Source organism: Artibeus jamaicensis, unplaced genomic scaffold, assembly GCF_021234435.1.
Source record: "Artibeus jamaicensis isolate MK-2021 breed Jamaican fruit bat unplaced genomic scaffold, CSHL_Jam_final contig_76, whole genome shotgun sequence".
Classification (NCBI taxonomy): domain Eukaryota; kingdom Metazoa; phylum Chordata; class Mammalia; order Chiroptera; family Phyllostomidae; genus Artibeus; species Artibeus jamaicensis.
In genome coordinates this window covers 26,725,959-26,748,007 of record NW_026521954.1, presented here as the reverse complement: position 1 = coordinate 26,748,007, position 22,049 = coordinate 26,725,959, and the positions used below count along the sequence as shown (strand labels likewise).

The window sequence follows — 22,049 nt, the reverse complement described above, 5'->3', positions numbered from 1 at the left end:
CTCAGGCTCCGTGGGCGTTTTCATCCCTTTGTGGGTGCCATGAGGGGTGGGTGGGGCCGGGTTGGGTACAAGCCGGGTGCGTGCGGGTGCAGGTCGGGGGTGAACACTGCTGCTTAAGAGTTGAATCGAGTCCTTCGGTCATGTTCTGTTGCAGTGAGTACTTGGAAACCACAGCCAGGTTTATGCCTAAGTCGTGTTGGGTTCAACGTTGCTCCGTCTGAACATTTCAGGACACCTTTGCTAGAACAGTTTAAATGGTGTTTCCAGGTACAGACAGTAGGTCCTCGGTAATGTCTCGTTCAGCGTTGCTCCATTGTAACGATGAGATCGACGACGAGGTGCCGTACATCCCTGACTCCTGCCTACATGCCAGTCCACGTGTGGTGGAACGGGCTGTGCTGGACATCGTTTTGCGTGAAGTCACAGAACTTCCCGTGGGTGGTAAGCGAAGCCTCGCCGTGTGGGAAGCCAGGCTCTCTCGCAGTCCAGCCCGCCCGTGCAGCCTCTTCCCCCTGTGCCGTGCGAGGCCGGGAAGCCCTTACCCGTTCTCACCTGCACAGTTTCGTTTTCTCTGTTCGGCGGAGCAAGCACAGAACGTTCTGTCACTCTCTCTCGCTGGTGGATGCTGTCAAGAGTTCCTGAAATTCTTCGTCGAGTCAGGAGACTGGTTTATTCCCGAAGGGCATGGGGACACTGTGGTTAGAAACCATCCTCCTTGGACACGTGGCCTTTTCTCAGGACGTTGCAGGCCATCCACAGGATGGAGGGAAGCCAGCACTGGGGGCGCACTGTGCGCCTCCGCAGTCTCTGCACTTGACACCCAGTAGACCTCCCTCTTGGAGGTGGGGGGGGAGGTTCGCAGGTGGAAGGGCGAACCCAGAGGACAGGCTCTTAAACTTTGTTCCATCCACTGGGCTGTGACTGTCGGGACGGTCCACTGACACACGTAAAACCTGTCAGCTGTGCCTTCCTCATTGGAAAAGTGGGATGCATTTGGCAAAACATTTCGCTTGTGTCTGGTGTTAGACTTTTCCTCTAAACAAGCGTGCCTCATCCCTTACCAGGTCTTGCAGAATGAGTTTGTCTGATCTGAGGTCGTCGGGCTTAGTTGATGCTGTGGCTACATCTGGACTTAAATGCGTGAGGTGTTCGCAGCTCACAGGAGCTGATGGAAGCAAGTTGGAGAGAGCAGATGGGCTGCAGAGAGGGGCCTACGTCGTCACCGTCCTTCGGAGCAGCTCTCCCCGCGCGGCGGGCGGGCCGCTCTACAGACCACCTCCGTGTCTGCCTTGTCGGGGCCCTCGGGGGTTCTGCCTTGTCGGGGCCCTCGGGGGTTCTGCCCCGCCGGGATGGCAGGTGTTGCCATTCAGACTCGATGTCATTCATTGTGGTAATTCCATTGTCAGTGGCCCGTGCTTTGGCTGTTGTGGGTAAACACTGAGTACCTCAAATGTTCGGGGTGAGTATTACAAGAATTTTACTTTCTCGTGATTAGGAAAACTTGAATACTCTTTCTACTGTCAGATGTCTCCATATCGGTGGTACATTTAATTCGTTGAAGTAAAAGTTATTTGAAAGTTAACCAGTAGATGCAGGAGGAAAATACAGTAATAAAATGCTAGAAAAGAAATTAAATCTGTGGTGGGGTATTTTCAAGTATTTCGGGGTTCCCCAGCTACCTTTCTGTTACCTACTTGAATTCTATTCTGTTCTGGAACTGTGTGTTTCAGTTATGTTCAGTGTGTTGTGGTTGCTTTATGGCCCGGAGTGGGGTCTGTCTTCGTGAAGGTTTCACGGGAGCGTGGAAGAATGCGGAATCTGCTGCTGGTGGACAAAGTGGTCTGCAAGTGCCAGTTACGTGCGGTTGGTTGGCTGTGCTGTTGAGTTCGACCACGTCCTCGCTGACCTGCTGCCTGCTGGGTCTGTCCGTTCTGACGGAGCAGTGTTGGCATCTCCGCCATGATAGCGGACTCTTGTTTCTCCTCACAGTTCTAGCAATTTCTGCCCCACACGGTGTGATGCTTTCTCATTAGGGGCATACATGCTAAAGACTATTTCATTCCTTGGAAAACGGACTGGTGATGTTGCATGACTCCATTATCCCTGGCGGCTTCCCTTGTTTGGAAGTCCACGGAGCTGCTCTGGCTTCCTTCTGATTGAGATAAGCTTCCAGTCGGCTTGTCCACCCTTAACTTTTAATCTCTCCGTGTCTTTATATTTAAAGTAGGTTTCTTGTAGACAATATAGAGTTGTTTTGTTTTCTTTTATCCACTCTGAGAGTCTGTCTTTTTCTAAAAAGATTTATTTATTTATTTTTTTAGAGAGGGGGTAGGGAGGGAGAGAGGGAGAGAAACATCAATGTGAGAAACATTAATCAGTTGGCTCTCATGCGCCCCCTACTGGGGACCTGGCCTACAACCCAGGCATGTGCCCCGACTGGGAATTGAACTGGCGATATTTGGTTCACAGGCCAGCGCTCAGTCCAGTGAGCCACGCCAGCCAGGGTATGCCTTTTCCACTTTTAACTGAGCATTTTAATCTCTTCTCTTAGCGTGTCACTTATCTCTATTTTTTAAATGTGTAACAATTGGGTTGGAGTATGCGTTTTAACTAATCTAAGTCCCCTTCAGACGGCACTGTGCTGCTTCGTGTGCAGCGTAGGTGCCTGTGACAGGTCACTGCCGACCCCTCCCTCTGTCCCTGGAGATGCGCCCTGGAGTTTCCGCTCACCCGTGGCCACCCCAGTGCACTGCTGCCAGCCCCCCTGGGAACGCAGCCGCCGACTGCACGGGGGACCGGCAGGCAGGCCGGAAGGAGGAGGCTGGGCCTCGCCGCTGCCCTCCCTCTCTTCCCGCAGGCCTCGCCGTCTGCCCCGCGGACCGACTCTGCCAGAGGAAACCTCCAGGCATTGCTGACCCCGCCCACAGGGCAGGCCGGCCTGCTGGCCACGGGCCTGCTGGCCACGGGCCCTCTCGGGTTGCGTCTGTCTGCAGAAGTCTTTACCTCCCCCCACTTTTCAAGGATGATTTCGCCTGGTACGGGGTTCTAGGTTGGTGGGGGTTTTCTTTCAGCCCCCGAATACAGCCGACTTCACTCTTCTCTTCCTCAGCGGTTTCTGGTGGCACGTCCTCCGTGGTTCTTCACCTGGTTTTAAAGAGCAGGGGCACGGCCCTCCCCTGCCCCGGACTGCTTTCAGGGTTTCTTGGTTTTGGTTTTCTTTCTGTTCTGCAGTTTGAACTCGATGTGCCACGGGGTAGCTTGGGGTGTTTGCCCAGTGCGGTGAGCTTCCTGGCTGTGTGGCGTGGTGTCCGTCATTAGTTCCGGAACATCCTCAGCGTTGTTAAATGTTTCTTTCGTCAGTTCTCTCTCTCTCTTCCTGCTGGTGTCCGGTGACCGCATGTTGCATGTTTTAAAGTCGGCCCACAATTCTTGGATGCTTTGTTCTTTTTGGTGCTGGTGGCGGTGGGTTTTTATTATTTCTTTTTGCACTTTCATTGGGAAAGTGTTCTGTTGACATTTCCTCTCGCTCACTGACGCTCTCCTGCCATAGCCAAGTCCACTGCTCAGCTCGTTGGCAGCAGTGTTTCTCTCAGTTTATTTCTGACAGCTCTTTTCACATTACTCACGTGTTCTTACGGGCCACTTACTTTGTCCACTAAAGCCCTTAGCGTGGTGACTGTTTCCAGCTGTCCTGTGCGTCCTGGGTGTCACTGGCTGAGTCCTCTGCTCCCGCAGGAGCCCTCGGCTCCGGGGAGGCATCTGGTCGGGCACGGGGGTGTCAGCGCTCCCGTTTAAAGTGGGAGTTTGCTCCCTTCGAGTCCCTTCGTGTCAGAGGGGAGAGCAGTTCCGAGCCGTGTGTCACGGACGTGGCGTGGATGGCGTCACGTGGACTTGGAGCTCTGAGTCAGCCAGCAGCATCCGTTCCCACAGTGAGGGCTCACCTCATGCTGAAGTCTCTGGCACGCTGCCGAGGCGTGGCCCCGAAATGGTCTGCTTGGCGGGTGCCCGAGTTCCCTGAAGGCAGCCCGGAACCCACGAGGGCAGTCGGTATCTCGTCCGGCCATGGCCTGTCTGTCACGGCCCCGCCCCCTTTGAGGTCGGCCGCTGGGTCTCTTTCTGAGTCCGTTGGCGTCTGAGGAGGCGTGTGAACCGAGTGCAGCTCTCGGCTTGCGTTGGCAGTGCCTCAGTCTCACGGCCACGTGCCCTCGCCCTCCAGGCGGCACTCCGCTCAGCAGTCCCTGGGCACGCGGTGGGCGCCGGGTCCTGCGCCCTGTGCGGGGAGGAGAAAGCCAGCCCGTCCCTGTGCTCAGGACCCTCACAGTCTGAGGCGAAGGCAGAAACATGCTGGATACGCAAACCGGAGCACCGGGACGTCCCTTAGCAGCGATAACGGGCAGAGTGGAGGGCGGCGGCACGGAGGAGACGCCGGCTGTGGGGCGGTGGGCGGCTCCGCCGTGGAGGCCCCGCGGGAGCAGGGTGTGGAAGGGTCACACGAGCCCTCTGGACACTGTGGGCGGTGGTCCGGGCTGTCAGCCAGGCCTTCCCGCGTGTCTGGGGCGGGTGGCACTCGGGAAGTCCCCGAGGTGCTGCAGAGCCCAGCCCGCTGGGCCGGAGGTCGGGGCTGCACTTTTCCCCAGTCAGCCATTGCTGCCCCTTCGAGGACGGTCTTTGAGACTAAGAACCCTCCCGTTTGGTTACTTTCCACCAGTGTCTGCTTGCTCCGCAGCTCTCAGTGTGCCTGCCGTCTGCGGACAGGCGGGCCCTCTCCCTCTCTGCGCTGGGTCCTGGCAGCACAGCCGCCTCAGGCTCCTGCCTTCCCCCAGGCGGCTGGTCCAGACCGGCTTCTTCCCAGTTGCGAGTTCCATGTGCTCACTCCAGCCTCCCTGAGCCCAGGCAAGGTCACCAGGTGCACTGAACGGCCCGAATGGAGTAACTGCACCCTCCACCACTTTTTGGGAGGGCGTCAGGCCCTGAGCACAGGGTGCTCTGTGTGGGGGGGAGGGCTGCGGTGTGGCACTCGCTTACTGGCCAGCGCGCATTGTCTGATTGGATTCCTGCCACAGCCCCCGAGGTGGGTATTTCTGCGTTCTAGACAAAGAAACTGCAGCTCAGAAAGAGTGGGTGATTTGCCTGAGGTCACACAGCTGGTAGAAGGGAAAACCGACGTCTGAACCCCAAAGGCTGAGAATGGGACCAGAGTGCGTGTCCAGCTCCGTCACTGACCACCTGCCAGGGAGGAGCCACAGACAGCCCTTCCCGGCTTGGCATCCAGTTGGGCTGTGGCCCCGAGAGCTCCGACCTCCTGTCCTGCACATGCACATCGTCACCGTTTCTTACCCCCACATGCACGGCCTTAGGTGCCATCTTTTACCCCACAGCTCATCCACCACCCTGCCCAGGGTTGACCTTTGTACTCACCCAGCCAGGTCACCTCGCCTGTGCTACGACCCTCTGCAGCACCCAGCCCTCAGCACAGAAGTTGTACAAAGTCGTCCGTCATTTGGCCCCTGCAGCCCAGCAGCCTAGGACACAGTTGTCCGTGGTCATGGACCATCTCTGTGCCCAGTCCCCCTTGTCTTCCCCACCCCTTGCTTCAGCCAGCCCCCCAGGGTTCTGCCAAACCCTTGCCTGCTCTTGGCGGCTCTCCCGAAGCCCTGCCCCATGAGCGCACAGCATTCGTCGTTCGCCTGTGTTGCAGAAGGTGGCACAGCCAGGTGCGATTCTGCACACCAGGCTTGTGGCCCCTAGGGGGCCTGTACCTGGGCAGGGCAGTGGTGGGAATCCCAGTGGCCCACTCCCTCATGAAGCTTACAGAATTTGGGGGCGTTCATTGGATCAGTGGGTAGCTGTAAGTGCGGTAAGTGCCAGGAGGGGAGAGGGTGGCTCTCTCGTGTTTGAGGGAAGGTCCATGTCTTGGCGTGGGTGTTGGGTGGCAAGGACAAAGTCAGTGATGGCTTTTCCGAGGAGGAGGCATTTGGACCTAAAAGGTGAGCCTCAGTCAGTGGGGTCCCGAGCTGCGGTCAGCACCCACTAGAACGCACTCAGCAGGAGTGAATTTCCAGGCGGGGGAGGAGCTAGGGGTTCAAGGACGGAAGGAAGCCAGTATGGGCAGGTGCTTGGCAAGCAGGCAGGACAGGGCCTGGCCCTGGATTCGAGTCCCCACGGTGCGGATGGAGGCTGGGCAGCGGGCAGGACGGAAGGATGCTCGGCTCCCTCCCTTTGACAAGGGCCTTGCCGGGGGGCTTCCAGCAGCACGCAACGCCTGGTTCTTCCCAGAGGTCTGCCCTCTGCTCCTACGAGAGAGTACCGCTTAGGAGTTTTGCCATTTTTTGTTAGGTTTCAAAGTTGACTTTTTAGCAGTGATCATTCAAATGTCAAGTTTAAAATGGGACTAGGGCCCTGGCTGGCATGGCTCCGTGGATTGAGCGCAGCCTGTGAACCAAAGGGTCACTGGTTCAACTCCCAGTCAGGGCACATGCCTGGGTTGCAGGCCAGTTCCCAGCAGGGGACGCACAAGAGGCAACTACACATTGATGTTTCTCTCCCTCTCTCCATCTCTTTCCCTCTGTTTAAAAGTAAATAAATAAAATCTTTTAATAAATAAGCAAATAAATAAACTAAATGGGGCTGGGGAATCATGCTGACGGTCACTGAGCGTCAGGGCTGTGTGTTGAGGTCCTTGAGGTGTTGGATGCTGGCACTGTCTCCGTCCGGGTCGAGTCTGCGGGTGAGCCCTGTCCCACCAGGGCACGGCTCACGGCAGGCCGCCCCTCAGGGTTTCCAGGAGTGCCTTGTCTGTCTGTAGCTTAACTGCACAGGGAAATAGAATATTACTTTTGATATGTAATTAGAACTTCTTTTTTGTAGGCTTTACCACCAGCACCTGTTCAGAATCACACAAATAAGCATCAGGTATTCAATGCATCTCTTCAAGACCATATTTACCCGAGCTGTTTTGGGACTACTCCAGAGTGGAATAGTTCTAAGTTTATAAGTCTTTGGGGATCAGAAGTGATGAATGATAAGAACTGGAGTCCTGGCACTTTCTTGCCAGATACAATTTCTGGTAAGGAACCTGTTAAAACTTTATTCAAGTTTTGCAATGATCCGAGTGGAGCAGATGGCCTCCTTTGGCTGTGGTCTCCCGTGGAAGCCCCAGAGGGGCGGGGCCCTGGTGCAGCTGTGCCCAGGCTGCTTGCTCCCCTGCCTCTGTTTCCTGAGGGCGGCCCTCGGGCCTGTCCTGCTGCCCCAACCCTCCACATGGGTCCCAGCCTCTAGTGGGCAGGGTTCCGGGGCTGCTAGCCGGCACAGCAGGCCACACAGTGGCCAACTCTGGGTCTCTGCTGCCCCAGTGCTGCTCAGCGTCTCGTGTCCAGAGCTTGGTGTCTGGCCTGTGGTTTTCAAGCATTGGTGACAGCCAGACCTCAACCCAGGGCACGCACGGGCGAGGCCACAGGGCCACAGTCAGCTGGCCGTCCTCCCCTCTGCTTCTGCATTGACCCTCCCTGTGGTCTGTCCTGCTGACAAGCCCATCCTCCTGACTGTGGAGGTGCAGCTGTTACCTCAGCAGCCAGGCCCCTAAGGGAGGCCGGTCCCTTTGCCTCCTGTCTGTCGTCACATGGCTAGAGCCCCTGGCGGCCCTATGCCCAGCCCCTGCATGTGGTCAGAACAGCAAGCTAGACTGGACACCTGGTCTGTGCCTGGAAAGGGTTTCTAGCTGTGCGACCTTGGGCAAGTTGCTTAGCCTCTCTGAGTCTGAGTTTCTTCATCTTCAGGATGGGAGTAATAGCACCAAGCTCAGAGAGTAGTTGTAAGGCACTAAATAACTCTTGGAAAGCACCCAGCACAGGCACTGGCACACGGTGGGTGCTCAGGAGGTTGTCCTCACGTAAACAGTAGTGGAGCAGGCCCTCCCAGCAGGGCCCTCACTCCAAGCAGCCCCCCGAGTTAAGGGCTTAACCTTCAGACTCCCGTTAGGTTAGAGCTGTATAGTGTTTCTCGTGAAAGCCTAACGTCCCCTTTCTTCTCTTGAGGGAGTGACATACTCGGGCCGACGCTCTCAGAAACGAGACCAGACGCCCTCCCACCGCCATCGAGCAATGGAACGCCTGCGGTGTTGGACTGTAAAGAGAAAAAAATTGTTGCAAAAAAGAAATGTCTGTACAATTTCCAAGATGCTTTCATGGAGGCGAACAAAGTGGTGATGGCCACATCGTCAGCCACCTCCTCCGTGTCCTGCACGGCCACCACGGTGCAGTCGAGCAGCAGCCAGTTCAAAGTGTCGTCCAAGAGGCCTCCCTCCCTAGGTGAGGCGCTGCTGCTGGGCCCTTGGGCGGGCGGTGTAACAATTCCCAGTGTTCACGCCCAAGACAGTGCCGCTGTCCCAGGAACGTCCGCTGGGGCTCCGCCTCGCAGGTGTTGCCTTTTGCCTCTGCACCTGCGGGTGTGAGCAAGAGGCCGGTCGCTAGGCACCTGAAAGCAGCGTCTGGGGGGTGGCCCGCGGGCGCCGCCGGACTCTGGCCTCTGAGCGGCACCGAGAGCCTGGCAGCAGGAGCATTAACGGCCGGTGGGTGACATCAGGGGACTTGGGAGCTGGCTCGTGGGGGTCCCGCAGCGCAGAGGGACAGTTTGGAGCACACAACCGAAGTCAGAAGTCTGGGTGCTCGGTGGGGGGTGGGGGACCTTCCTGATGGCGAGAAGCTCTCTGTCGCCCGCCACGTGAGCAGAGCGACAGAAGCAGGAAGCCTCCTGAGCCAGCAGGCTGGTGGCCGTCCAGGTGCGCGCACGCAGTGAGTGCTGAGGGCCACGGAGTCGGCGTGGGGGAGGCAGGTCCCCTGTGTGTGGGAGCAACACCCACGGGTGATTGGCAGGCCGCTCCCTGCACACCTGGCCGGGTGTCACTGTGCCACTGCAGAGCAAGCCGACGTTGGGTGCCTCCTGGGCCCCAGGTAGAAAGGGTGCAGCAGGACTTGGGTAGCACCGATGCCCGGGCACTTCAGCTCGGCCTGTGTGTGACTGGAGATCCAGGTTGGTGGGCAGCTGGCTTGTCCCTGCAGGCGTCAGTGTGGTGGGGGGTGGGGGGGTAGAGAGGCCAGGCCGAGGGCTGTAGAGATGGTGTGGGGAGGCGGACGCCTGAGTGGGGCCGACCGTGCGTGAGGACGTCCTTTCGGTGGTGGGCGTCCGCTGTGCCACGTGCCAGCGCTCGGGAGCTGCTGCCACAGTGTTTGTAGGGGTGCACGTGAGAGATGAAGTGCTCGGGGCAGGACGTTAGCGGTGAGGGGTCCGGGGGGAGGCACTGGGTGTTCTTTGTGCCGTTTCCTCCTATTTTCTATGATTTGAACATTTTTAGACAAAAAAAAAATTGGTGAAAAGTCTTAATTAGGAGCACGCGTGTGCGTGGGGCTCAGCTCTCAGTCTGACCCGTCTCCCACGCAGGCGAGGTCTTCCACGGCATCAGCAAGGAGGAGCACAGGCACGCCGTGCCCGCCGCCCCGAGGAGCAGCCCCACGGGCCTGGCACCGCTCCCCACGCTCACCCCCGCCGCCCTCTCTCCAGCCTCCACGCCTCACCTGGGGAACCTCGCAGCCCCCACCTTCCCCAAAACTGCGGCCCCTTCCCCAGGGTTTGGGGATTCCCGCAAGAGCTTCTGTCCTGCTTCAGTGGCAGCCCCGCCCCCCACCACGGATGGCTCCATCAGTGCACCTCCAAGTGTCTGCAGGTGAGCCCAGGTCCTGGAGGAGAAGGCCAGGGCGTTTTGGAAGTGGGGTGCCCTGCCCCCCTAACACCAGGGCGCAGCAGCTGTAGGAACCCTGTCCCCAGTGTCATGGGGCCTGACAGCCAGTGAGGTGGGTGGGGCGGGGGTGCCTGTCAGAGGCTGAGGTCTGGGCGGAGCCGGGCACCAACCCCCACTGGTGTGTAGGCCCCGCCCAACCCTGACAGCACGGGGTGGGCCCTGGGGGGGGTTAAGTTGTATCTGTTGCACATTTAATGAAGTACAACAGCACAACCTATCACTCGACAGTTTTTTTTTAAGACAGTATTTGTTACCTTTGAACTTGCCTGTTTGAAGCCATCCCCCCCACCCCAGGATGAAGTGGTAGCGAGGGACAGTGGAGAGACTGTGTGCCGACGAGGCCCTCTAGGTGTGACTGCCCGCCACACGTACTGCCTCACCCAGTCACCCCCGCCTTCCCTGACTCTGAGCCCCGTGTCCCTGTGGGCCGAGTGCCTGCTGCCTTGCTCTCATTGACCGGAGGGGCGGAGCCCCGCAGGGGCGCTGCACACTGACAGGCCTGTGTGCGGTTTCGCAGTGACCCCGACTGCGAAGGGCACCGCTGCGAGAACGGCGTCTACGACCCGCAGCAGGACGACGGGGACGAGAGTGCCGACGAGGACAGCTGCTCGGAGCACAGCTCCAGCACCTCCACCTCCACCAACCAGAAGGAGGGCAAGTACTGTGACTGCTGCTACTGTGAATTCTTCGGGCACGGAGGGGTGAGTGCTCGGCCGCCCGTCCCTTTGCATCCGCGGACCGTCCTGGGGTGGGCAGGCTGGAAGGCCAGGGCATTCGGGGTGAGGTTTGTTGTATGGAAACTTCACTCACAGCCCAGCTCACGCCAAGGTCTGGTTGGAAAAAACACTTCCACTTCCAGGTTGTCTGTACCCTGGGGGCGTAATGAAAAAATCTGCTCAAAGATGTGGCTATAAGGGTTTCAGTGCCACCTTGGTGCACGTGGGTTTCGAAGTAGTTGATGGGGTGGGGGCCGGGCTGCGGGCGGTGGAGGCCAGACAGGTGACCACCACACGGGGACACTGGCAGTGTGAGCACGGCCGGCTGCCGCTGCTCTGCACACTGAGGGCCCTGGCGCAGGGGCCTCACACGCCTTGCAGAACAGCCACTGGTCTCCCCAGGAGACGCCGGTCCAGGTGCTGGGTGGCCGTGGGAAAAGCGGGCTGTTCTTCCGTCAGCACAGCCCTGCCCGAGTCCCCCGCACTGTGCACCTGTGTGCAGTGGCCACTCGGGGTCTGGTGGGGGGTCGGGAGGCCGTCTCCTTTGCGGCACCAGAGAGAAGGCTGCGGACGGGTAAAGGGTGTGCGGACTCGCTCACCGACAGGGAGAGACCAGCGCACTGCACCGCGTGGGGAGCAGATTGGTCAGCGTCTGCAGCTGTTTCTTTTCCGTTTAAAAACGTTTATTTTTGTACATAATTACATATGCTTTTCCAGCTGTTTCATGAATGTATACGTTTTCTTACTTGCCAGTTGTTTCTTTTATTTTCTTATTTTTTGTGGTGAGCATGTATTTGAGTAATAAGAAAAATGTATTTTTAGAAATAGTCTGAAGTTTATGTTCAGTGTCATTAAAACTTGAAGCTTAATTTAGTCATGTTCTCTTTTAATTATCTCAGCCCCCAGCTGCACCCACAAGCAGAAATTATGCAGAAATGAGGGAAAAGCTTCGCTTACGGCTGACGAAGAGGAAGGAGGAGCAGCCGAAGAAGGCCGGCCAGCTGTCAGAGCGTGAGAGCGTGGTGGACCACCGCCGGGTGGAGGACCTGCTACGCTTCATCAACAGCTCCGAGGCCAAGCCCGCCAGCAGCTCGCGAGCCGCCAAGCGGGCGCGCCACAAGCAGAGAAAGGTAGCCTGAGCCTGCGTCTGCACCTGCCTTTGCGTCTGTGCAGTCGGGGCCCCGGGGCCGGGGCTCCTGCACTGGCCTCTCCCATCCGTGGGCCCACAGGCCTTCAGGCAGCCGTGCTGGCCAGTGTGGGCTGCAGAGCCCCCGCCTCTGTGCCCAGGGAGGCCGAGGGCAAGGGCGCTGGCAGTGGGCCTTTGGAGATGGTGGTGGAGTGACTGCGACAGAAGGCAGGGACAGGGCCTGTGGCACGGCAGTGGCCCCAGCTCCTGTCTCACCCCACAGCCAGGCCATCTGGGTGGCAGAGGGCCAGCACGCAGCACGGGTATGGAGGACGGCAGAGGAGAGGACGGGCATTGTGGACAGTACTGGGTGGTTCCCACCTCCGCACAGGGCTGGGATGTCACAAAAGCACGTTTGCCCCATCAAGGGCTGTGACAGGACTTGATCTGTGGCCCAGCGAGTGAGCAGAGCACCCCGAGACCGCAGCCAACCGACAGACTGTGTCCTTCCCTGCACGCGCACGCTGGAAGTGACGGGAGCAGCATCTGCTCTGGGAGCGACCCCGTGCTTCTCCTGGGGGTTTCCCACAGAGCCCTGTGCCTCCGCATCAGGTCCAGACACCTTCCGGGGTGCGGCCACCTCGGGGTGTCCGCTTCAGAGCCAGCCCTCAGCAGGCAGATCTGGTCAGCAGGGGGAGCTTGGAGCCTTGGAGGGCTCTGGCCTGCTGGGGAGGGCAGCCCCCCCCCGGTGCCTGCAGTGTGGCTGCACGGTGGCAGGGCTGGTTCTCAGCGAGTCGTGGTTGCTCTGTTCAGTGGCATGCCCGTCCAGACCGTGTCGGTGCCAGTCCTGAAACAGGGCTGTACTGGCTCTCGGGGCTGATGAGGGACTTTGGGGGAGACCTCTTCTGCCCCCCAGAAGACCTGGTTTACAGAGCCCCACAGGGCGCGGAGAAGGAGGTACACTCTCCATCCAGAGGTGTTAGCAGCATCAGGGGCCCCAGGGTGGTCCCCAGGCTTGGAGATGTCCCCATGGAGTCATTAGAAGCCCCTGGATTGGCTTGGGTGCTTTCCAGGGCACTCACCGCCCTGGTCTCCTGGCCTCTGTCCTTGTGAGCCGGTCTGGGTTCAGACTTGATGCCACAGCCCCTCAGGCTCACCACAGTCCCCCTCAGCATCCATGCACGCCCTGTGCTCGACACGAAGACAGTGCTGAGCGCGTGGGGATCCCACCCTCGGGTGGGTCTGCCCTCAGCCCTGAGTGGCGGGGGCCGCCTGCCGGCGTGGCACAGTGCGCCCCGGCTGCCACGGAGGCCTCTCTTTAATGGATGCAGCACGGGCTTCTGAGAGCTTCCACTGGCGTTGTGAGATTCGTTTCTGAAAACCTCTCTTTACATTTTTGACATAATTTTGTACTTAATTTTTTTAAAAACAAACAAACAAGTAATTGTGTCTTAAAAATAACACTGAAATATTGCGAAAGCTCACGTGACGGTGGAAGGACCTTTACGTTTCCCATACAGACTGGTTTTGCCAGTGTCTGCAGGTGCCAGCCCCCGGCCGGTCAGCGACAGGAGGGTCCAGGCCCCACTCTGTGGGACTTCGGCTTGTTTTCTAAACAGAAGGAGCAGCCTCACCCACACCCCTGGGGTGGGGGTCCCTAAAGAGCGCTCATTTCCTGCCACTTGCACGGCAGGACTGGTCTCGGTCTCTCTCTGCCCCGTAGCGTTGAGGAAAGTCTGGAGGCAGCAGGTCGCGGTGTTGCTGATCTGCCAGGGAGGTGGAGGGGCCTCACGTGTTCTGGTGCACGTTTCTCCGTGTCCTGTTCACACACGGGAACGCCTCTGCCTGCGCCTGGGGAGGTGCACGCAGGGCCCGGCAGCCTGCTGTCGGCTCTGTGGAGCCCACCGCGGGGCACGGGGGCAGCCACGTCCACCTCGTGTCGTGTGCGTGGCACTAGGTCGGTAGCCGTGAGTAGTTTATCCATCCCTTCCCCAAATAAAGTATGTGTGTAAAATACTTGGGACACATGTTTCGATGAGAGCCTTTTGCTTACGTACCCTTTCAGGGCTCGTGTTCCCATTTCATGGCCCATTTAAGAAGTTTCCTCACGTGCGTTCGTTTTTGGAGTGCTTGCTGTTGTCTGAGCCGCCCTCCCCTCTCTCCCGGCAGCTGGAGGAGAAGGCGCGCCTCGAGGCGGAGGCCCGGGCCCGGGAGCACGTGCACGCCCACGAGGAGCAGCGGCAGGGGCAGGAGCAGGACGCCCGGCTCACGGTGGAGCTGCGGCGGCTGCAGGAGCTGCAGAAGCTCCGCTCCGTGAAGAAGAAGAAGAAGGAGAGGCCAGCGAAAGACTGCCCCAAGCTGGACGTGCTGGCGGGGACTTTGCAGGCAGCAGCAGAGCCGGGGCCTGACCCCGTGCACATGCACAACGGCTCCCTGGAGCCGCCCGAGGAGCCGGAGACCTCCCCTCCCTCCCCGTCCACACACGCCGACCACACAGAGCCCGGGCTGGGGCCGGACGGGCACTCGGCAGACCCCAGGGACTGCACGCTTCTCCTGCCCGAGGGGGTCAGTGGGAAGCAGCAGGAGCCACTGTCCTTTCTCCTGGACATCATGCGTCACCACAAGGCGGGGACCGGCAAACAGAAGCCGAAACAGGCTGGGAAGGCTGGCAGCGATCCTGGCGGGAGGCCCCCAGAGGCCCCCAGGCCCTCTGAGGGCCAGTCCAGACCTCGGCCCCAGACCGAGCCAAAGGCTAAAGTGCTGGACCTCAGCCCCCTGATGGAGCCGAAGAGAGAGGAGAGGAAAGCCAACAGCAACAACAATAACAAGAAGCAGTTGAACCACGTCAAGGAGGGGAAGGCAAGCCCCGGCCCCACAGAGCCCGCCTGTGCCGGCGAGCACTCGCCCAGCAGCAAGCTGGTGCTGGCCGACCCCCCCCAGCCCAGGGGCAAGAGCAAGAAGAGCCGGAAGAAGAAGGGAGACAGAGCCAGCAGCTCTCTTGGTAAATGGGACGGGCGTCTGCGTGGCGGGGCCTGTGCTTCTGAGTCGGTAGTGAGAGGAGCCACGCCTGCAGACGGCGTGCCCTTCGCCAGCACGAGGGACAAAGAGCCATTGTGGTCCCATTGTGTCATTTTGAAATAGTTCCGAGTTTCCCTGAAAGCTGCAGAGAGTGCACAGAATTCCTGCGGCTCGTTCCCCGAACCAGCCTCTTCCGCCAGGGCCGTCGCTCTTCCACTTTCCTGAACCTGGTGGGAGTTGATTCCACCATGAGGCCCCTCTGCCCCGAAACCCTGCTGGTGTGTCTGTCTCCTCCAGACGAGGCTCCTCTGGCAGGGCCGCGCACAGTCGGCCGAACCCTTGGAGGAGCACTGATGGCCCGTGCACCCCGGGTTTGCAGCCAGGCTCAGGTCTGTGCGGGAGGCGGCACCGAGGCCGTGCGGGCCCTGGTCCTCCCATCCGCTGCTGGCACTGCCCTTGGGCCAAGGTGGTGGCCACCGCTCGGTCCCTCCCCACTGTCCAGGCAGCATCTGCGTGTCCCATGGGCAGACACAATCCTGTCTTTAAAGTTTATATTTACTTTTTTTATCTTTTCTTTACCACGCACCCCCAGTGTTGGTGTCCGCTGACGTTTCCTGCTCAACACGTCTGTCACTGCTTCGTTCCCAGACGGCGCCCCTCTCGCACACTTCCTGCTGTGTTTCTGACGTGGCCCCCTGTGGGAGGAGTCGTCCTGCCCCGTGTTCCTTTCACGCACGGGGTCATTTCTGTGAGGGGGCCCTAGGGTGCTGCGCTGCGCCGCGCTCCTTTGCCAGCGCTGCTGACTCGGAGCACCCTGCTGGCCCGGACTCTGTCTCCGGCCCCTCGGCCTGGTTTCTGACCTTGTTCATGGGTCCCCTTCCCACCTTCTGGCACAGTTAGCCGTCCCAGGCTCTTTGCAGTGTCTCCATCCCAGCCGCTGGTCAGCCATTTCTCCCAGGAGCCCTGGTCCGTGTCAGTGGAGGGGCCCTGGGAAAGCAGGGCTGGGTGTGCCTGCTTCTGTGCCGCGTTCCCAGGGGAAGAGCTGAGCCGCACTGACAGCGTGGGCTCCCGGGCTCCCGCTGCGTCTGCAGCTCCTGCCAGACCCTCCGTCCTTTCGGTCGCCCCGCCCAGCTGCGTGGATGGGAGGCTGGCTCCAGGGCGCGTTCCAAGTCCCTTCTGCAGCCGGCGGCCCATGGTGGCCAGTGTGCGAGTTCGCAGGATCGCGGACGGGTTGGTGCTTGAGGAAGCACAGAGGTTCTTACCTCTCTGTCTGTGCTCGTTTCTCCGCCACGGCCCGGTGTTCCCACCCTGCTCCATTTACTGTGCACACAGGTTTCCCCTTTGCTTCCCCTTCTTGCACCAAAGCTAGCATACTAGGGTGCTCCTTTCCCCTCTGCTCCTCCTGCTCACAGTATTCTGGAAGTTACTTGGTGTCAGGTCATAGGGCTGGTCCTCTTGGTTCTTCAGGGTGTGGCTCTGCATCTAAAATATGACCCACCGCCTTGGCAGGTGTGGCTCCGTTAGTTATGACATTGTCCCGTAGAGAGGCTGCAGGCTCCACTCCCGGTCATGGCACACACCCAGGTTACAGGTTTGATCTGCGGTCAGGGTGCGTGTGAGAAGGGAACCGATTTAGTGACTCTCCCTCTCTCTCTCTCCCTTCCCCTTTCCTGTTTAAAAATCATTTCCTTTCAGGGAGAGGGGAAAGGAGGGAGAAAAAGAGGGAAAGAAACATCTGTGTGAGAGAGATACATCTGTCATTTGCCTCTCGCATGCCCCCAGCCAGAGACCCAGCCCACAGCCCGAGCATGTGCCCTGGCTGGTGTGACTCAGTGGATTGAGTGCTGACCTGGGAACCAAAGAGTCGCCAGTTCCACTCCCAGTCAGGGTGTCCGCCTAGGTTGTGGGCCCGGTCCCCAGTAGGGGGCGTGTGAAGGCAACCACACATTGATGTTTCTCTCCCTATCTCTCTCCTTTCCCTTCTCTCTAAAAATAAACAAATAAAATCTTCTTTTTAGGAAAAAAGCAACCTTTGCATTCGCAGGCCAGTGCTCAGTCCGCTGAGCCACACCATTCAGGCCACCCCACTTCCGCGCTCCCTAATGTAAGCAATGAAAGAAGTGTCCTCAGGTGAGGATAAAAACATCTGATGTGCTCGCCGCTCCTGTGCACCCAAATGGTGCTGCCGGCCATGGCTGTGCCCGGGTTTCCTGTTCGTGGGGGCTCTTCCGGGGGTTTCCCCAGAAGAGGGCGCGCCGGGTCAGCAGGTGGTGGAGGCCGTGTTTTCTTAGGTTCCCCAGCTTCTCCAGACCCTCCTGGGGGGCCCCGCGTGCCTGCTCTCACCTTAGGCTTTGCAGCTCGAGCCCATTAGGTGAGACCTGTTCACAGTGCAGTTTTTGTTTAAATTTTTCTGAGTACAACGAGGTCATATTTTTAGTACTCTTTATGTGTGAATTTTTAAATTCTTGTTATTGTTCACTGTTTTTTACTTTTACCTCCATTTAAAAATTGTTCACTTATTTTTAGAGAGAGTGTAATGAAGAGAAGAGAAACATCAGTGTATGGGTGCCTCTCGTGTGTCCCCCACTGGGGACCTGGCCCACAACCCAGGCATGTGTCCCAGCTGGGAATCAAACCGGCGACCCCTCAGTTCGCAGGCCAGTGCTCAGTCCACTGAGCCACACCAGCCGGGGCTTTCCTCCATTTCTAGGAGTCTGTGGCGGCAGGACCGTTGGCCTTTTAACTGCATTGCGTGCTGCATGCCTCCCGGTCGAGGGCTGGCTGTGAACCGCGCTGCTGCTGCTACGTGGGCAAGGCTGTCCTCGTTTTCACTTGCACGTAGTCAGCCTGCTGGTCCGTTACTGCCTCCAGACTTTACCCAGTTGTGCGAACGTGTCCCTCTAACCGAAGAGTAGAGAGGGATGTGCCACATCCTCTCCTGGCATTGGGCGGCTTGCTTTCTGCCTTCAACTCCCTGACCGTGTGGAGTTGGCTCTGGGTGGCACACTTGAGGCTCGGCTCCAGTGCCAGCTCTTCCAGGAGGTCACCTAGGTGTCCCCACACCGCCCTGGGAAAGCTCATCTTGCCTTAGGGACTCGGGTGCCACCTCCATGCTTCACAAAAGTGCCGTGTGTGGGTGTGTGGCACAGGAGCCCCAGCCCAGGGTGCTGCTCGAGTGTTCGTGGTACTCCAACAAACCACCCCGCGGGCCAGCCCACGTGGACCTGCCCTTCGTTACTCACACTGCGGGGAGTGCACCAGTGGTAGGCCGGTGCCCCCTCCAGTCAGAGGCTCTGGGGTCCCAGACCAAGGGACCTGCACGTGATCTGAACTGTGTCCCCTCACTGTGTGCCTGCAGGAGGGAAAGATCAAGAAGCAGTCACAGAACAGGAGGCCACTCCCAAAAGGAGATGAGGAGGGAGTTAACAATTCCCAAAACAATACATGTTTCTTTTGGCCAGGGCCCCCCCCACCTGCCGCCCATCCCTGCCATGGGGGCCGGGGAAGGGGGAGCCCACATGCAGTGGCCACACAGGTCCATTCTGAAAGTCCTGTGTCCCCTGCTGTTGAGTCACCTGCTGTCACTGTGCTCACTGTTTTAGAGGCTCCGTCAGAGTTGGCAGCTCATGGGGCCGTTGCCTCCTCACAGTGTTCGTTTTCAGTGTGGGCTCGGTGGCACCTTCCCTGGGATGCTTTTGAATCCGTGAGCCGATAGGGGTCTTCCGAGCGTTGACTGTCCTTCCCGAGGACAGGAGGCGCCCTTCCAGTTGCTCAGGACCCCCGTGCAGACGCTCTTCTAGGGCTGGCTTCAGCCTCGTCTCGCAGGCTTTTTCGTTCTCCTCCTCGAGCTCATTTCGGAGCACTGGGCCTCCCTTGTTTCTGAGTGCGCTGGGGGGTCCGCTGCCGTCAGGTCCCCAGCGGCACTGCCTGCCCTGCGCCGTCGCCTCCAGTCCTGTGTCCCCGCTGTGCACTTGGAGTGCAGCCAGTTCCAGTCCAGGGGGTGTGAGTGTGACACCCACACTGGATTGGGAGCACCTCGTGTGGAAAAGGAACACGCGGTACCTGCGTGTAACGTTTAACGCAGAATATACACGGAAACCATGGTTTGGGAGGTGTGTTTAACTAAGTCAAGAGTGTGTTGCTGAAACCAACCATCCCTGCTGCTTCCATCGTTCCCGTGTGGCCCTGGGAGCCCAGGAGGCTCACGCTGTGTTTCCACGGGCCGGAGGAAGCTCCGTCTGGGACCTGCTCGTGCTGTTTCTTTTTCTCTGTGAAGTGTTTTCTTTGCTCTTCGGTTTCAGAAACCTTCAGTATCTGGTGTCTTGTCCCAGGGCCCAGGCTGGCTTCCCCGAGCTCCCCGTGGCACCCGCTGCCCTTGTGGCCTGGGCCAGTGGCCGCGCCCATCCTCCTCTGCCCCTTCTCTCCCTGCTGTCGGGGCCCGGGTCTGCAGTCAGCACGCTGGCAGGGTGGGGCTGCTGGGCGGCTGTCCTCGGGCAGAGCGCAGGCCTGGAGTCCCGGGAGCTCTGGCCAGGGCAGCCCTTTCCTGTGGCCTCGGCAGCGGAGGGCCAGCTGGCACAACGCTTGCTGATTGCGTGTATCGTCCACTTGGGCCAATGTGGCTTAGTTGTTTCCCTGGTGCAGAGTCTGGTTGGAGTGCCGGCTCGGGTCTGGGTCCGGGTCCGGGTCAGGCTGTCAGTCCGGCTGTCTTTCTAGCTTGTCAGAAAGAGGGACACGAGAGCGCTGTGGTGTCGCGGCGTTTCTTGCAGACCTGCCTGCCGCCCGGGGCTCACGCTGTAGCCGAAGCTCCTCGGCATAGGCTCACATGCAGCGACTGCAGGCGTGCTGTGGGGGCCTCCCTTACACCCACACGCCCCCCGTTACCCCTGTCGGCCTCAGTCTGCAGGCACCAGGCAAGGCCCTGCGCAGCAATCCTGGTGGCCAGCGAGGAGGAATGGGCCGCAGGAGCAGGGTAGCTGCGCTGGGTGTGTGCTGCGCAGTCATGAGGATCCGTGTGGCCTGGGTCCAGGTGGGAGCTTGGGCTGCGGGGTGGCACCAGAGCAGTAGCAGTGGGATGACGGGTAGGGGTCCTGAAGAGCTTGGCAGAACTTGCCGGCAGCCCGGAAGGGGTGACGTGAGTGTGAGGAAGGGCAGTGGGGAGGGTCGTTTCCAGGTCACTGTGAGGAAGGGAGCCAGCTTGGCAGCAAGTCAGGAGGGGACCGTGAACCTGTGTTAGGGGGTCATGATGTGGGTGTGCGGAGGAGGCAGCTGTGTGGGCGGAGCTCAGGAAGGAGGTCCTAGGCCGGGCTGGGGGTTTGGTGGTATAGTATCCAGGAGTGGTAGAGAGGACAGACCCCTGGTGGGGGCGAAGGGCGGGAGCGCTGTCCTGTGTGAGGGGCTGTGGCCCTGTGGCCGTGCCATGCCTCAGGGGAGGCGCCCAGGTGCTGAAGGCTCTCCTCCTGGGGCTGTGTCCTCAGAAGTGTCAGCTGCTCCTGTATCACGAACTGTGCCCTGATGCTGCTGCTGTGGAGACCCCCAGTGGTAGGAAGAGAGAGTTGCGTTTACTAACGACTCCGACCAAGGCCCCCACCTGGAGGGTTGTAGAGCGAGAGCCCTGACTCCCGGCTGGAGCGGCCTGCAGAGCCCTCGGTGACACCTCCGGGTGCTGGGCACGCAGGTCAGCCGCCGGGGGGCCGTCTGCTCCACTGCGCTCCAGGTCCTGTGGCGATCCTGTCCTCCGACTGTGAGGGACACTGGAAGGGACAGCACTGTCCGTCCCACGGGGGCGGCCTTCTGGTGGCGGCTGCTGAGAGCTGTGCACTGCCCTCTCCCTCCAGCAAGGACAGGGCACGGCCTCTGGGCCTGCGGCAGCGCAGGTTTCGGAGCTTCCCGGGCCCCTCCCATCACCGAGCCCTGTCCGCTGCTGACAGCTCCCGTCCGGGTCGGGTGCCGGCAAAGTTCAGTGTGTGAAGCTGTTGCAGTGAGATCCATTTGGATTTCTACTCTGTTAGAAGGGCCTGCTTTGATCATCTGATGGGCCTTTCTCTGTTCACTTCACAGACGATGTTTTTCTGCCCAAGGACATCGACCTGGACAGCGTGGACATGGATGAGACGGAGCGGGAAGTGGAGCACTTCAAAAGGTCAGCACTGGGTCGGCGCCATGTCGAGGTGCAGTGCTCATGGGGTCCCCACAAACAGGGCTCCTCTGTGGGTCTGGCAGTGGTGGCTCGGGCAGCAGCTCTGCAGCTGGACAGACCGCCTGGCACGCAGGGGCCATCTACACCCCCTACACACGCTAACCTCCCCACCCTCGCTCTGGCTTTCCCCTCCCCTCCCCATCCCCCGCACATGCGACGGCTGGTGGGCACAGCAGTCCTTGGAGTGGTCCTGGCCCTGCAGCACAGCCTGGGCTGTCCGCGGCTCCCAGACCTGCTGAGTGAGACCCCGGGGGGGGGCCCTGAATCTGTTCTCAGGACCCCCAGGTGGTCAGATGTGTGCTGGCGTCGGGACACGGCATGCTTTGAAGGAGGAAAGTACCGTGTTCGGTAACACTCTGTCTCTTCTGTGAAGTAGGGCAAAGAACTTGTACTTTAAACTCCTCGTTCTTTCTCTGGAAGCACTTTCAGCTCTTTGTTTCAGACACACACGAAAGGAGGAGGTCGTGTGCAGCGTGGGTGGTCGCCGCCTCTCAGTCTGAAACACTGTGAAGCTCTGCTTCGGGAACCTGTATTCATTGTGCGGGGTGTGTGTGTGCGCGCTTTTATCTTAGCAGGTGCAGTCAGTGTTCGCCAACGTTAAATATCTACTCGTAATAAACCTGACTAAGGCTTGAAGGACACATTCTTAATGCAGTAACAGGTATCAGTAAAACACAGTGACTGTCACATCCAGTGGCAACAACACATTAAAAGCTGCTCCTTGAGATTAAAACATAGATAAGTGTCCATATCAAACTTCTATTTGTAAAAGCATAAACAGAAACAAAAGGGAAGGAAGAAAGGGGTCCTCATTCGCAGACGGCACTGCTGTGTGCAAAATGCAAAAGGATCTACAGGCAAGTCACTCAGATTGTTAAAAGACAGCCGTCCCTGGATTCTGGGGAGAAGGGGACGACAGGGGTGTTCTGTGGGTGTGAGCAGCATTTTGGAGTTTAAATCGTGCACGACCTCATCTACAAAGAGTATCAAACACCCAATACTTGGGGGAAACAATGAAATATCTAGAAATGAAAAATATATTTATTAAAATCCAGGCCCCATAGGTAGACGGGTGGATCAGACACTGCTAAAGATCAGTGAACTGGAAGATGTGTCTAAAAATGTGCCCCAAATAATGCAAGATATAAGAAACATGAAAAATATGAATGAGGGGTTAAGAGAGATAGAGGAGAAGCTGTG

At 59.0% G+C, this 22,049-nt stretch overlaps 1 protein-coding gene across 3 annotated transcripts in view; it reads left to right on the top strand.

Moving 5' to 3' along the window:
• FAM193A (family with sequence similarity 193 member A) overlaps positions 1-22,049 on the top strand; it is a 103,130-nt gene that overhangs the window by 75,350 nt on the left and 5,731 nt on the right. For all 3 annotated transcript variants that reach the window (XM_037126783.2, XM_053672470.1, XM_053672471.1), the window contains exons 14-20: positions 6,868-7,066; positions 8,034-8,306; positions 9,436-9,718; positions 10,311-10,494; positions 11,409-11,639; positions 13,805-14,636; positions 20,711-20,792. In XM_037126783.2, the coding sequence (XP_036982678.2) occupies positions 6,868-7,066; positions 8,034-8,306; positions 9,436-9,718; positions 10,311-10,494; positions 11,409-11,639; positions 13,805-14,636; positions 20,711-20,792 (2,084 nt within the window). The remainder of the gene's footprint in view (positions 1-6,867; positions 7,067-8,033; positions 8,307-9,435; positions 9,719-10,310; positions 10,495-11,408; positions 11,640-13,804; positions 14,637-20,710; positions 20,793-22,049) is intronic.